The 14,381-nt window shown below is 45.9% G+C and overlaps 1 protein-coding gene across 1 annotated transcript; it reads left to right on the top strand.

Annotated features, from left to right (window-relative positions):
• Window positions 1-5,010: 5,010 nt before the first annotated feature.
• LOC311128046 (SUN domain-containing protein 2-like) lies at window positions 5,011-8,749 on the top strand. The gene is made up of 6 exons (XM_084159994.1): window positions 5,011-5,111; window positions 5,211-5,298; window positions 5,407-5,522; window positions 7,533-7,703; window positions 7,917-8,006; window positions 8,252-8,749. Exons 1-6 carry the CDS (start codon window positions 5,079-5,081, stop codon window positions 8,363-8,365), a joined length of 612 nt encoding a protein of 203 aa, XP_084016120.1. The 5' UTR covers window positions 5,011-5,078; the 3' UTR covers window positions 8,366-8,749.
• Window positions 8,750-14,381: the final 5,632 nt, after the last annotated feature.

Raw genomic sequence — 14,381 nt, forward strand, 5'->3', positions numbered from 1 at the left:
GCTCATTACAGTACGATCAACCTGTCAGGTGAAAACAAAGAGTTCAGAGGCTAGAGCAGGGATCATCAACTAGATTCAGCCACGGGATGAATTCTTCTTGAGCGGATGGTCAGGGGGCTGGAACATAATTACAAATATGAGAAATACTAAAGGCTGATCCGAGAGGACCATGTACACCGAACAAAAATATAAACGCAACATGTAAAGTGTTGGTCCCATGTTTCATGAGCTGAAATAAAAGATCCCAGATATTTTCCATATGCACAAAAAGCTTATTTCTCTAAAATGTTGTGCACAAATTTGTTTACATCCCTGTTAGTGAGCATGTCTCCTTTGCCAAGATAACCCATCCACCTGACAGGTATGGCATATCAAGAAGCTGATTAAACAGCATGATCATTACACAGGTGCACTTGGTGCTGGGGAAAATAAAAGACCACTCTAAAATGTGTAGTTTTGTCACAGAACACAATGCCACAGATGTCTCAAGTTTTGAGAGAGCGTGCAATTAGCATGCTGACTGCAGGAATGTCCACCAGAGCTGTTGCCAGAGAATGTAATGTTAATTTCTCTACCATAAGCCGCCTCCAACGTCGTTTTAGAGAATGTGGCAGTACGCCCAACCAGCCTCACAAACGCAGACCACGTGTATGACATCGTGTGGGTGAGCGGTTTGCTGATGTCAATGTTGTGAACAGAGTGCCCCATGGTGGCAGTAGGGTTATGGTATGGGCAGGCATAAGCTACAGACAATGAACACAATTAAATTTTATCGATGGCAATTTGAATGCACAGCGATACCGTGACGAGATCCTGAGCCCCATTGTCATGCCATTTATCTGCCGCCATCACCTCATGTTTCATGTTCCATGTCGCAAGAATCTGTACACAATTCCTGGAAGCTGAAAATGTCCCTGTTCTTCCATGGCCTGAATACTCACCAGACATGTCACCCATTGAGCATGTTTGGGATGCTCTGGATCGACGTGTACAACAGCGTGTTCCAGTTCCCGCCAATATCCAGCAACTTCGCACAGCCATTGAAGAGGAGTGGGACAACATTCCACAGGCCACAATCAACAGCCTGATCAACTTTATGTGAAGGAGATGAGTGGTGCTGCATGATACAAATACCGACTGGTTTTCTGATCGACTGATCGACGCCCCTACTTTTGATTTTAAGGTATCTGTATTCCCAGTCATGTGAAATCCATAGAATACACATAATGACACACAAATAATGCAAGAAAATCAAGTTTCCCTGCAAGACAAGGATTTTCCCGACTTTCAAGAATCCCTGAGCTAATTTCTAAACATTTTGCCATGAGGCTGAGAGAAAATGTTGCAGTTTTACAGCTAATTTCCTGTAATATCATGGTTTATGACGTGTTCATGTGCTATATGGTGGCTAAATGTCGCCATCGTGTGTGGAATAGGCAGACATACAAGAAATGAGAGAAAAGTGGCGATATTTATTTATTTATTTGTATTAGGGAACGAAACAATCAAATGGATTTTGGAGAGCTGTCAATCAAAATACGTTTGGCGAGGAGAGCTGATTATGACGTAAACTGCGTCCCCCATTCTATTTCTATGGTTCCATAGACGCAACAATGTAAACGCTCTGTAAATTCCAGTGTTTTCAACACAGTGGCTCATTAGCAAAGTTACACTTTCTGCTGCTACATCTTAGTTTAAAGACTGCAAAAATTACTGTATGAATTGGCCTACAAGACTCCGGTAAGTAGAAGGCAATATTTGATCCAAAAAGCCCGGTTTTAGTCGGGGTTTTTCGACGCATCATCTTGTAATGCTATGCTGATTTAAACTCACAAAATGCGAGAAAAGTTTCCACGATGAATCAATTAATCAGAAGAGGAATTTGTACAAATTAGCTGTAGGACCCACTATTTTCCACTGTTGTCCAGTTTTGTGCTCTAAGTAAGATGAAGTTGTCCATGACAACACTGACCTAAGGTGGGTTTTGCTTAGGCTTGGCATTTGAAATCAATCAATCTCTTTATTTTTCTCTCAGTCATGTCTAGAAGAAGTGCGAGACTTCTTAATGTAGGGTACTATGACCAGTCCTCAGATGATGAAATCTCTGGCTCCATGGTCTCCTACAAGGAGAGCCCTGTGCCTAGGTAGGTAGGTGTGTGTGAGTGTGTGTGTGTGTGTGTGAGTGAGAGAGTATCGCTGTGTGTGCAGTGATGCTTATTGCACTTACGGTGGTATTAGCACAGTGTTAACTGTGTGTGTGTCAAATCAAAATGTATCTGTGTGTGTCTGTCTCAGGGTATTCAACAAGAGGAAACCGAGAACAGGGGGCCATAAGGGAATCCAAAAGCCAAATCAGCCAATCAAAGGTGATGAATTAATTGGTACTGCTGACATCACTTCCTGCCTGCGCTAGGGGTTGTCCAGATTGATAACCCCTATCTAGCCCCTTGTCCCTAGGACATGGTTGTTCTGTCTTGCCAACTCCATGACAATGATCATAGGAGTTGTGACAACACAGGATACGTCCCTAGCCCGGGTTAGACACTTTTGTAGATTGGAAATCATATGCAATGTATTACTAAAGTTCTTTCTCTCTCCCCCCACCCCTCTTTCCCTCTCTCTCTCCCCCCACCCCTCTTTCCCTCTCTTTCCCTCTCTTTCTCCCTCCTCCCCCACCCCTCTTTCTCTCTCTCTCTCTCTCCCTCCTCCCCCACCCCTCTATTTCTCTCTCTCTCCCTCCTCCCCCACCCCTCTCTTTCTCTCTCTCACTCCTCCCCCACCCCTCTCTTTCTCTCTATCCCTTCTCCCCCACCCCTCTCTTTCTCCCTATCCCTCCTCCCCCAACCCTCTCTTTCTCTCTCTCCCTCCTCCCCAACCCTCTCTTTCTCTCTCTCCCTCCTCCCCCAACCCTCTCTTTCTCTCTCTCCCTCCTCCCCAACCCTCTCTTTCTCTCTCTCCCTCCTCCCCCAACCCTCTCTTTCTCTCTCTCCCTCCTCCCCCACCCCTCTCTTTCCCTCCTCCCCCCACCCTCTTTTTCTCTCTCTCTCCCAACATCCTCCCACCCCTCTCTTTCTCCCCCCCCCCTCCCCCCCCCTATTCCTTCCCTCCCCCTCTGTCAGTCATGGCGCCAACTGTGAGGGCCGTCCAGAGAAGGCAGACCTTCCTGTCTCCTACTGTGGCACCCAGTGTGGCCCCTGTTCCTTTGGCCCCCGCCGCCTCTGTGGCCCTGCAGCCCAGCATGAGCTCCTCCAGCATTGGATTCACCAGAATTGACAGCTCTGGCTACTGCTCTGATTCTGAGGAGCCACTGAGGGTCAAGACACGCTCCAACAGGAGACTATCCAGCGGGATAGGCACTAGGACCAGTGCCAGCGCTAGCTGCAGTGAGTTCAGTGTGTCTGTCTGTGAGAGACAACACTAGCTTGGCATTTGCATGTCTTTATATGCTTGTAAAAAACAAGAAGATAAAAAAAGCTGGTTAGTTAGCATTAGCTTAGCATCAGTGTGTCTCAATTCAATTTTCAATTTAAGGGCCTTTTTAATTTATGCGTGTCTCTCTGCTTGAAATTTGTCAGCATTAGTTTAGCATTAGCTCGTCGCTTTGCTTTTGCCTTGTTTGTTAGCATTAGCATTATCTTTGGCTCTGTGTGTCTCCCTGTAGGCCGTTCATGTTTCCCGACTGGTTTGCCATCCTGGTTTGTCATCTTCCTCTTCCTCCTGCCCGTTCTCCTGACCTTCCGTGAGTGTGACGTAACGTTCATGTTCACACATCTAAATATCCTCCTATAAATCTGTCCTCTGTGTGACCCGAACCACAATGTCTTCCCTGCAGTATTTGTCTTTCCGACCGTGTTCCCCACCATGAACCTCAACCTTCCAATGAACCGGCCGACTCAACCTGACTCTCCGCCCGACCTGACATCAAAGGCTACAGTAGGACCTCTGTTTTTCATCTGTCTTCTGGTGACGTCTCACATGGCACACTATACCCTATATAGTGGCCCACTTATGTGGGCTCTGGTCAAAGGTAGTGCGCTACATAGGGAATAGAGTACCATTTGGGGCAGACTGTGTTATCTGTCTTGATTGGGTGAATGCTGCAATGAAGCTATGCATGGGCAACACTCTGGTTGACTAGTTAAAACTCTTTCTACAGTATGGAACTTCTATCATGGATTCAGCTCTTGAAGACAAAATGGACAACATCCAGGTACAAAATAGAGAGAGGGGGGTGGAGAGAGAATGCACAAAATGTTTGGCCATATTAATTTATCTGTCCATGTGCTTGTCTTGCAGAGAGAGATTGAAATTCTTAAACAGAAAGCACACCAGCACCGAGGCATTTCCCAGGTGAGAATAGTCAATCTATCCCTTTGTAGTGGAAGTACCTGGGATTATTTTCTATTTTTTGCTGTAGTATTGCCAGTTTGTCAATTGAGATGTGGTGTCAATAATTGCCCTTCTGGAATTAATAAAGTTTATTCAATTGAATTGTGTTTGTGTCCACCAACAGATGGTACAAAGACTCAATATCGACATGAGGGGAGTAAGGAGCGAGATGAACAACGTCAGAGGGAAAGGGAACAGGTGAGTGTGGACCAGTCCTGAAACTACCCATATAGTCCCTAGCTCCTACCCCATAAAAAAACAAGACAAAAGTTATGTTGTATTCTATTCTAGAAGACAAATATCTGTTTCTCCCAAAATAGAAAATACATTTGTTTTGTGTTGTTTCATTCTATTTTATTGTAGTGTCTCTATTGCTGTCTCTACTGCTGGAGAGCGTCTGGCCCAGGACGCTGCCGAGTTCGGCAGCAAGATGGCTGATCTCCAAGAGGAACAGTCCATTACCACACAGAGGGTCAGAGCCCTGGAGGACACCAGTGATACGGTAACACACACGTACACGCAGGCACACGTGCACACACACACACACACATACACACACACACTTCTCCTAATATGCGTGATCTCTGTGTGTTCTCTAGCTGCAGCAACAGGTGACCACCATTCAAAACCAGCCTCCCCCTGCTCCCACACCAGAAAACATACACCTGACACCTGATTTTAAAGAGGCCATGGAGAAATGGCTGCGTGACCAACTGGCCCAGGTGGGTTTATTTATTTTCTTGTAAAATAAACAGAAGATGTGATGCGTTTTTTAAAGTTGACCTTGCATGTGTGATTGTGTGTCTGTCTGTGTCTCACAGGATGAGAGATGGGACATGAAACGGGTGATAAAGGATTGCAGTCGTCCGTTAGCGGACCGACTGCCTGACTTTGCCTTGGAGTCTCAAGGTTTGTGACATCACTGTACTTCAGCATGTTTTCCGTATGTGCCACAGAAATAGTCCCAGCACGTGTGGATGCTTTATAGACTACAGTATCGTGTGTGTGTGTGTGTAGGTGGCAGTATTGTAACCAGCAGATGCTCTGAGACGTATCACACCCGTTCGGCCTGCGTGAGCTTCCTGGGGATTCCCCTGTGGTATCCTGAAGAGACCCCCCGGACTGTCATCCAGGTTGGTACCTCTCTCTCCCTTTGTGTCATCCTATATCTCTCTTTCTGAAGTGTGTCGTCTTGACCACCATGTTTAAATGCAGGTTAACCATTCTCCTACAATTTCCGTGGCCTGCGGAAATCTAATTAACATAATACAAAAATTCCCATCTAAATCCATCTGTTTAAGCTAGAGATATTTGTTTCTTTGTATGGGCTGCGTCTCAATCCACCACATCCACCGATATCGCCCTTCCGCATCTGCGGTGAAAGGTGGCAAATTATTATGAGACTCTCACAAACACGATGATGTTCTGTTTTTTTATATTTTTATACACTAAATTTTTTACATTTTAGTCATTTAGCAAACGCTCTTATCCAGAGCGACTTACAGTTAGTGAGTGCATACATACATTTTGTAATTTTTCATACTGGCTCCCCGTGGGAATTGAACCCACAACCAAGGCATTGCAAACGCCATGCTCTACCAACTGAGCTACATCCCTGCCAGCCATTCCCTCCCCTACCCTGGACGACACTGGGCCAATTGTGCGCCGCCCCATGGGTCTCCCGGTCGCGGCTGGCTACGACAGAGCCTGGATTCGAACCACGCGATGCAGTGCCTTAGACCACTGCACCCCTTCAAATGAGTGGATTCTGTTATTTCAGCCACACCCATTGCTGACAGGTGTATAAAATCGAGCACACAGCCATGCAATCTCCATAGACAAACATTGGCAGTAGAATGGCCTTACTGAAAAGCTCAGTGACTTTCAACGTGGCACCGTCATAGGATGGTCCTCTGTAGCTCAGCTGGTAGAGCACGGCGCTTGTAACGCCAAGGTAGTGGGTTCGATCCCCGGGACCACCCATACACTAAAATGTATGCACGCATGACTGTAAGTCGCTTTGGATAAAAGTGTCTGCTAAATGGCATATTATTATTATTATTATGCCACCTTTCCAACAAGTCAGTTTGTCAAAATTCTGCCCTGCTAGAGCTGCCCCAGTCAATTGTAAGTGCTGTTATTGTGAAGTGGAAACATCTAGGAGCAACAACGGCTCAACCGCGAAGTGGTAGGCCACACAAGCTCACAGAACGGGACCGTGTACTGAAGCGCGTACCGAGGTCCAAACTGCCTCTGGAAGAAACGTCAGCACAATAACTGTTTGTCGGGAGCTTCATGAAATGGGTTTCCATGGCCGAGTAGCCGCACACAAGCCTAAGATCACCATGCGCAATGCCAAGCGTTGGCTGTAGTGGTGTAAAACTTGCCGCCATTGGACTCTAGAGCAGTGGAGATGCGTTCTCTGGAGTGATGAATCACGTTTCACCATTTGGCAGTCCGACGGACTAATCTGGGTTTGGCGGGTGTCAGGAGAACACTACCTACCCCAATGCATAGTGCCAACTGTAAAGTTTGGTGGAGGAGGAATAATGGTCTGGGGCTGTTTTTCGTGGTTCGGGCTAGGCCCCTTAATTCCAGTGACGGGAAATCTTAACGCTACAGCATACAATGACATTCTAGACGATTCTAGTGCTTCCAACTTTGTGGCAACAGTTTGTGGAAGGCCCTTTTCAGCATGACAATACCCCCGTGCACAAAGCAAGGTCCATACAGAAATGGTTTGTCAAGATCGGTGTGGAAGAACTTGACTGGCCTGCACAGAGCCCTGACCTCAAAATCAAATATCTAAATGATCCTTGGTATGACCATCTTAAAACAATTCCATATGTTAGCTTAGTAGAACCGACCCCCCCCCCCCCCCCCCCTTAGACTCTAGATGTGTTTCCCAACCCAGGTCCTCCCAACAATAACAACAAATGTATTGTAACCATGGACAAGCACACCTGATTCAACTTGTCAACTAATCATCAAGCCCTCAATGAGCTGAATCAGGTGTGCTTGTCCAGGGCTATAACGAAACAGTGTACTGTTGGGGGTACTGGAGGACCAGGGTTGGAAAACACTGCTCTAGAGGGTTAAAGACTGATCCAAATACACCTGTCACTCATCTTTCACCCCCTCAGGGCCAGCAGGTGCTGCCTGGCAAGTGTTGGCCGTTTCCTGGGGCCCAGGGCACTATGACCATCGCCCTGTCTCACCCCATCCACGTGACCCATGTCTCTCTGGAGCACCTCTCCACCGCCGTCTCCCCTAACGGACGCATCGACAGTGCCCCCAAGGACTTCGCCGTCTACGTGAGTCACCTCTGAGGGCCTGTATTCACAAAGTCTCTGAGTGTGGGGGGGGGGACCCTTTCCTTCCCTGTTCAGCACTCCAACTCTGAGGCTCTTTCCTTTCTTGTACCACATAGAATCTACAGTGGGATGATTTGTACAGGGATGTTTTAGTGCTATGTTGAATACCTTTTAATTGACTCCCTCACTTTTTCCCACTCGCTTTCTGTGTAGGGCATGTCTACTGTCAGCGAAGAGGGAACACTGCTCGGAATGTTTACATATGACCAGGCTGGAGATCCCCTCCAGACATTCAAATTGCCTGTGAGTCCAATGCTGACAAACTATTAGAGATACATAGTAAAGATACAGGCTAATGAGACAGGTAGGGATACATAGTAAAGATTCAGGCTAATGAGACAGGTAGTGATACATAGTAAAGATACAGGCTAATGAGACAGGTAGAAATACCTTTTGGGGCCTAATGTGTATGCATTAAGACTTATCTCAAAAGTAAATAAGCTTGGACCTCTCTCACCCTCTTCTCACTCTGACTTTTTTTTTCTCAGAACCCTACTGCAGTGTATCGGTATGTGGAGCTCCATGTCCTCAGCAACTGGGGTCACCAGGACTACACCTGTGTGTACCGCTTCCGGGTTCACGGCAAGATGGCTTCCTTTTGAAGGGGATCGTCTATCTATCTTAACCCCTGTGTGTGTGTGTGTGTGTGTGTGTGTGTGTGTGTGTGTGTGTGTGTGTGTGTGTCCACCCCAACCCCAGAATTTTCACTTTCATACTGGAGCATATATTTTGCCTCTAAATAAAATCTGTATCAGGCAGTGTTTGTATGGTTTTGGCACTAATTGGAACTGAGTGTAATGATGGTGGCCATATTGGATTCCCAATAGAATTGAATTACACCAGAATAGTTGTAAATGTCATAAGTATAGTACGCCATTCTAAAAGATGTATCTTATTTGCAAAACTCATTTACAGGTGATTAAACCCCCATCAAATGGTATTATGGCAGCCATATTGGATTTTGCACACTATATTGGATTTGGGGCAAAATCCAGGGTGGCCCCGAGGCTCAATCTCTCCATGCCCTGAAATACACTAAGGAGCCTTTGACTGGGGAAGAAAAACATAACTTTTCAGTGTCTGGGTCTGGGCCCTTTGTTTTCCTTAGAGCCATAACACTAAACAACTTTTTGTCAGGAAGTACCATACAGTAGGGTTTCCCAAACTTGGGGGGGGCCTGGTTGCACGTTTTGGTTTTTGCCCTAGCACTACACAGCTGATTCAAATAATCAACGCTTGATGATGAGTTGGTTATTTGAATCAGCTGTGTAGTGCTAGGGCAAAAACCAAAACGTGCACCCAGGGGGGGCCTCAGGACCAAATTTTGGAAGTATTGAATGGGAGTAAATTTGACTTGGAACATTGTCTATTAACCAGCTACCAAAAAGTAAAGTCTACATTCATCATTAATATTCATAGTTCATATTTCTGCCTATTGTTCATCTGTGTTGATATTTCCACAATGCATCAAGATATCCTCATGCTGTTTGTGTATGTAGGGCAGCCAGGCAATATTCTGCACAAACGCAGCTGACTGTAGACGAAAGTCAACGAGTGAAGTCGGGGGAGATGTGTCTGCGACAGCTGAAAGTCAGACAGTGTTGTGGTCATAGAGAATGATAGAGGCCTCTAGTGGCCAAAAGGCATATTACCATGGGCAGAGCCATTGAGGGCTTCCACCATTTTTAATGTAGTCAACTGGGTGGGACTTCCAACTTGTAACTTGTTGGAGTCATCAGGGGGGGATCAGCCAATAGTGAAGAAGAAAATGGACTACTTCAAAATGGAGATTCCCTCAATGGCTCTGCCCATACTGTCACAGGTGCTATGATGGTACAGATACAAAGATGAGTCTCCTATCTATCTCTATGGTTGTGGTTTACCTACAGCAAGGCTCCGTGCAACATGGCAGTGTTGCCATTGTTTATAGAAGTTTTTCTTTGTAATGTCAAAATAAACATGTCTCCAACCCCCATATCACACACTCAAAAATTGTAAATATTCCTTGTACATTGTACCTTTGATCACATGGTTTTTGTGAAGTTCATGCAGTTGACATGCAGTTATCCCCATAATGCAACACACTTTGAAAGGCGGTGACCAACAATATTTTTACACAACCACCCATTCATAAATGGGAGACATTAGAGATGTGAAAAAACATGGTTGTGTTTTGTAACTTCTACTCCTGTATCTCAGTTGGTAGAGCATGGCGCTTGCAACGCAAGGGTTGTGGGTTCGATTCCCACGGGGGGCTAGTATGAAAAATGTATGCACTCACTAATTGGAAGTCGCTCTGGAGAAGAGCGTCTGCTAAATGACTAAAATGTAAAATGGGTATCTAAAAAGTGTGGGGGCGTTGCCAGTAGAGCTCACCAGCTTGTAGTCCTAAAAACAAGAAATGATTTACCTCATGCTCCTTCAGCCATTACTATGGGGAACATTTATGGGGAAAGAATAGGGTTTTGGGATAAATGCTTCAAAATTCAGAAAAGTGACATTAGCTGATGAAGATGATCTCATAGAACAAAAAGTATAAGATCTAAGCCTGTTTACCACAGACCTTATTTTCGGCATTTATCTCAAAACCCTATAAAAAGAAACTCCATTCATTTTCCCATAGGCTTTGTCCAACTAGTTAGAGCCTACAAAAAGACGCCATTACTATTGCTCTCTATGGCATACTGTTCCAGACAGGTTCCAGAGGTGTCTTTTGTTTTGGTGTGGGGAGAAGAACAAAGGAGAAGGGGGAAGCTGCAGCTCAATATGGCGACCGGAGAATGGGCGAGTGGGTGTGTCGAAAGGAAAGTAGTGGGCTTGTGGAAAGAAGTGGGTGTGTCGAAAGGAAAGTAGTGGGCGTGTGGAAAGTAGTGGGTGTGTCGAAAGGAAAGTAGTGGGCTTATGGAAAGAAGTGGGTGTGTCAAAAGGAAAGTAGTGGGCATGTGGAAAGTAGTGGGCGTGTGGAAAGGAGTGGGTGTGTCAAAAGGAATGTAGTGGGCTTGTGGAAAGGAGTGGGTGTGTCAAAAGGAAAGTAGTGGGCGTGTGGAAAGAAGTGTGTGTGTCGAAAGGAAAGTAGTGGGCTTGTGGGAAGTAGTGGGCGTGTGGAAAGGAGTGGGTATGTCGAAAGGAAAGTTGTGGGCTTGTGGAATTTTGTGGGCGTGTGGAAAGGAGTGGGTGTGTGGAAAGGAAAGTAGTGGGCGTGTGGAAAGTAGTGGGCGTGTGGAAAGTAGTGGGCGTGTGGAAAGGAGTGGGCGTGTGGAAATGAGTGGGCGTGTCAAAAGGAGTGGGCGTGTCAAAATGAGTGGGCGTGTCAAAAGGAGTGGTCGTGTTGAAAGCGCTCTGCTGTAGGTTAGACGTCTTTTTTCTTCTGTTTCTTACCACACAGCCTAACATTGAGCTACCATACCGCGTTTCACTGTTAGTTTTGCACAAATAATTTTACATTTTCAGTCATAAAACCAACTATTGTTCCTTTTTGATAAAGAAATACTGATGATGGGTGTACTGTTGCTTCATGCGTTGCATGCGTGTGCTTACTGTGACTCTCACCCTGATACTAGGCAGCTGCTTCCCACACCGTTGCCGGACAGTAGTGCTTGTCAAGCGAAGGGCACTGTGTCCAGGTGTTGTTGCTGTTGATCAAATCAAATCACATTTTATTTGTCACATGCGCCGAATACAACAGGTGTAGGCCTTACAGTGAAATGCTTACTTACAAGCCCTTAACCAACAATGCAGTTTTAAGAAACAATAAGTGTTAAGTAAAAAATAGATTGATAAAAATAACAGTAAAATAACAGTAGCAAGGCTATATACAGGGGGTACCGGTACAGAGTCAATGTGCGGGGGCACAGGTTAGTCGAGGTAATTGAGGTAATATGTACATGTAGGTAGAGTGACTATGCATAGATAATAAACAGTGAGTAGCAGCAGCGTTAAGGAAGGGGGGGGGGGGGGGTAGCCATTTCATTAGCTGTTCAGGAGTCTTATGGCTTGGGGGTAGAAGCTGTTAAGAAGCCTTTGGACCTAGACTTGGTGCTCTGGTACCGCTTGCCGTGCAGTAGCAGAAAGAACAGTCTATGACTAGGGTGGCTGGAGTCTTTGACAATTTTTAGGGCCTTCCTCTGACACCGCCTGGTATAGAGGTCCTGGATGGCAGGAAGCTTGGCCCCAATGATGTACTGGGCCGTACGCACTACCCTCTGTAGTGCCTTGCGGTCTGAGGCTGAGCAGTTGCCATAGCAGGCAGGGATGCAACCAGTCAGTATACTCTCGATGGTGCAGCTGTAGAACTTGTTGAGGATCTGAGGACCCATGCCAAATCTTTTCAGTCTGCTGAGTGGGAATAGGCTTTGTCGTGCCCTCTTCACGACTGTATTGGTGTGTTTTGTCGTGCCCTCCCCATTGAGTAGACTGTATGTGCATGTATCAAGGTGACATCTAGATGGTTTTTAATATGAGTTATTTCTTGTGTAGGCTGCTATCCTACTTGAACTAAAATCATGGGAGGCGGGGAAAAATGGCCACATTAGCTACCATTGAGGATTTCATGTTGAAGGCACACCGCGGTACTAGAATGGTACCAATAATTGCTTTTATTTCACCAGATGTATGACCTTGAGCCGTTTACTTTAAAATCACACACAGAGGAAGTTATAAGGATAATTTAGTTGCTAATGGCAGCCTGCAGTACCTCAGTCGGCCTTCAACTTGAGATACTCCATGAGAGAAAGCAGCACTGAGCTAGCCTACAACGTCATTTCCTAGAGTACCTCAAACTGCACATGCAATGTTTCCAAAAACTCCTCCATGTAGCAAGATGGCGACTCGCTGAATTGACACTTCCTGATCAAATGCGCCACTGATCATTCTCATAGGAAACAATGGGGTGATGTCATCGATGGCTTTGTTCATATTTTTTTACAGTCTATGGCAGCAACCCATCCATGTATGTTGCATTGATCCGATCTGTAATAGACTATGGCAGTATAGCGTATGGTTCGACAGCCCGAACCACATTGGAAAGGCTAGATGTCATACAGGGGCAAAGACTCAGAATAGGTAGTTGGGCGTTTCGGATGTCCCCAGTGGCTGCATTACAGGTGGAGATGGGGGATATGCCATTGCAGATTAGGAGACAGCAGCTGGCAATGAATTATTGGGTCAACCTACAGGGACATGGGGTGTCTCATCCTGCGAAAGGGATTTTGCAGGCATGCTGGGAACATGAGCGAAGACAGAACACGAGCTTTGGGTGGGTGGGTAATACCCAGGCGAAGGAGATGGGACTGTATGGAAAGGGAGTTTAGTCCAACGGTAGCTATTCCTGTAAATCCACCATGGCTACTCCCGCCTCCAGTAGTTGATCTAGAAGTGTTGGAGAGACTACAGAATGATTGGGAGGGTGTTCATCCATCTGATTTGTTTAAGAGAAGTCTGGATACTGTGTATCAGGATTTTGTGGCCATTTACACAGATGGTTCAAAAGATCCAAGGACAGGACGTACTGGGTCAGCATTTGTAGTGCAGGAATGTGTGGTGGAAGTCAGGAAACGTATTACAGATCATCTGGCCCTCTGTAGCTCAGTTGGTAGAGCATGGCGTTTGCAACGCCAGAGTTGTGGGTTTGATTCCCACGGGGGGCCAGTATGAAAATGTATGCACTCACTAAATGTAAGTTGCTCTGGATAAGAGTGTCTGCTAAATGACTAAAATGTAAAATCTAGCTGTATATATGGTGGAGCTGATGGCCATACTGTTGGCCTTGCAGTGGGTGGAGGAAGTTAAGCCAGACAGAGTAGTTATTTGCTCTGATTCATGTGCAGTGTTAATGAGTCTCCCGTCCTTTAGCTCACATAGCAGACAAGACCTGCTTTATGAGGTGCTACAAACCCATGGCAGGATTAGACAGATGGGTATACAGATAAGATTTACTTGGGTCACAGCCCATGTGGGGGTGGAGGGGAATGAGGCAGTTGATGTACTGGCTAAACAAGCACTTAGTAGTGGGGATGTTGATGTTGTAGTTTCAATGAGCAAGGCAGAGGGAAAAAGCCTGATATGGACAGTGATGGTGCAGAGATGGCAGGAGCAGTGGAATAGAGATAATAAGGGCAGGCATTTATTTCAAGTACAGAGGAAAGTCGGGGAGGGGAGGACGGCAGGAAGGGACAGAAGAGAGGAGGCTATTTTTACAAGATTAAGGGTGATAGGAAAGCATCCAACAGGAAAGTGTGATTATTGCCAGGAAACAGAGACCGTGGAGCATGTATTGCTACAGTGTGGGCAGTATCAGAGAGAAAGAGAGAGGATGAGATCTAGTATGAGGGAGAAGGGGATACAGGAAATTAGTTTAAAGAGTATACTGAGTAGAACGTCATTAGATATAGTCTGAAATATTTTGTTATCTTTTTTTAAGAGAAACGGGGCTGGCAGGTAGGATTTAGTTTCTCCCTGTCTCTGGCCCACACTCCAGTACAGTAGGTGGCGGTAATGCACCATAACGTTGGATGCCAACCGCTGATAAACCCCACTGAAGAAGAAGCCCCCCACCCCACACGCTTAGAAAAAAAGGGGGGCGGGGGGTTATTCACGTTAATGTTTGACGAGATTCTCGTC

This window comes from Coregonus lavaretus (genome assembly GCF_964263955.1).
Source record: "Coregonus lavaretus genome assembly, chromosome: 4".
Classification (NCBI taxonomy): Eukaryota; Metazoa; Chordata; class Actinopteri; order Salmoniformes; family Salmonidae; genus Coregonus; species Coregonus lavaretus.

Excerpts from the sequence above, each read along its gene's own strand:
- LOC311128046 (XM_084159994.1), top strand. The coding sequence starts at position 5,079 with ATGGAGAAATGGCTGCGTGACCAACTGGCCCAG. Across the intron at positions 5,112-5,210 it reads TGCGTGACCAACTGGCCCAG|GATGAGAGATGGGACATGAA; the intron begins GTGGGTTTATTT and ends TGTGTCTCACAG. Across the intron at positions 5,299-5,406 it reads CTTTGCCTTGGAGTCTCAAG|GTGGCAGTATTGTAACCAGC; the intron begins GTTTGTGACATC and ends GTGTGTGTGTAG.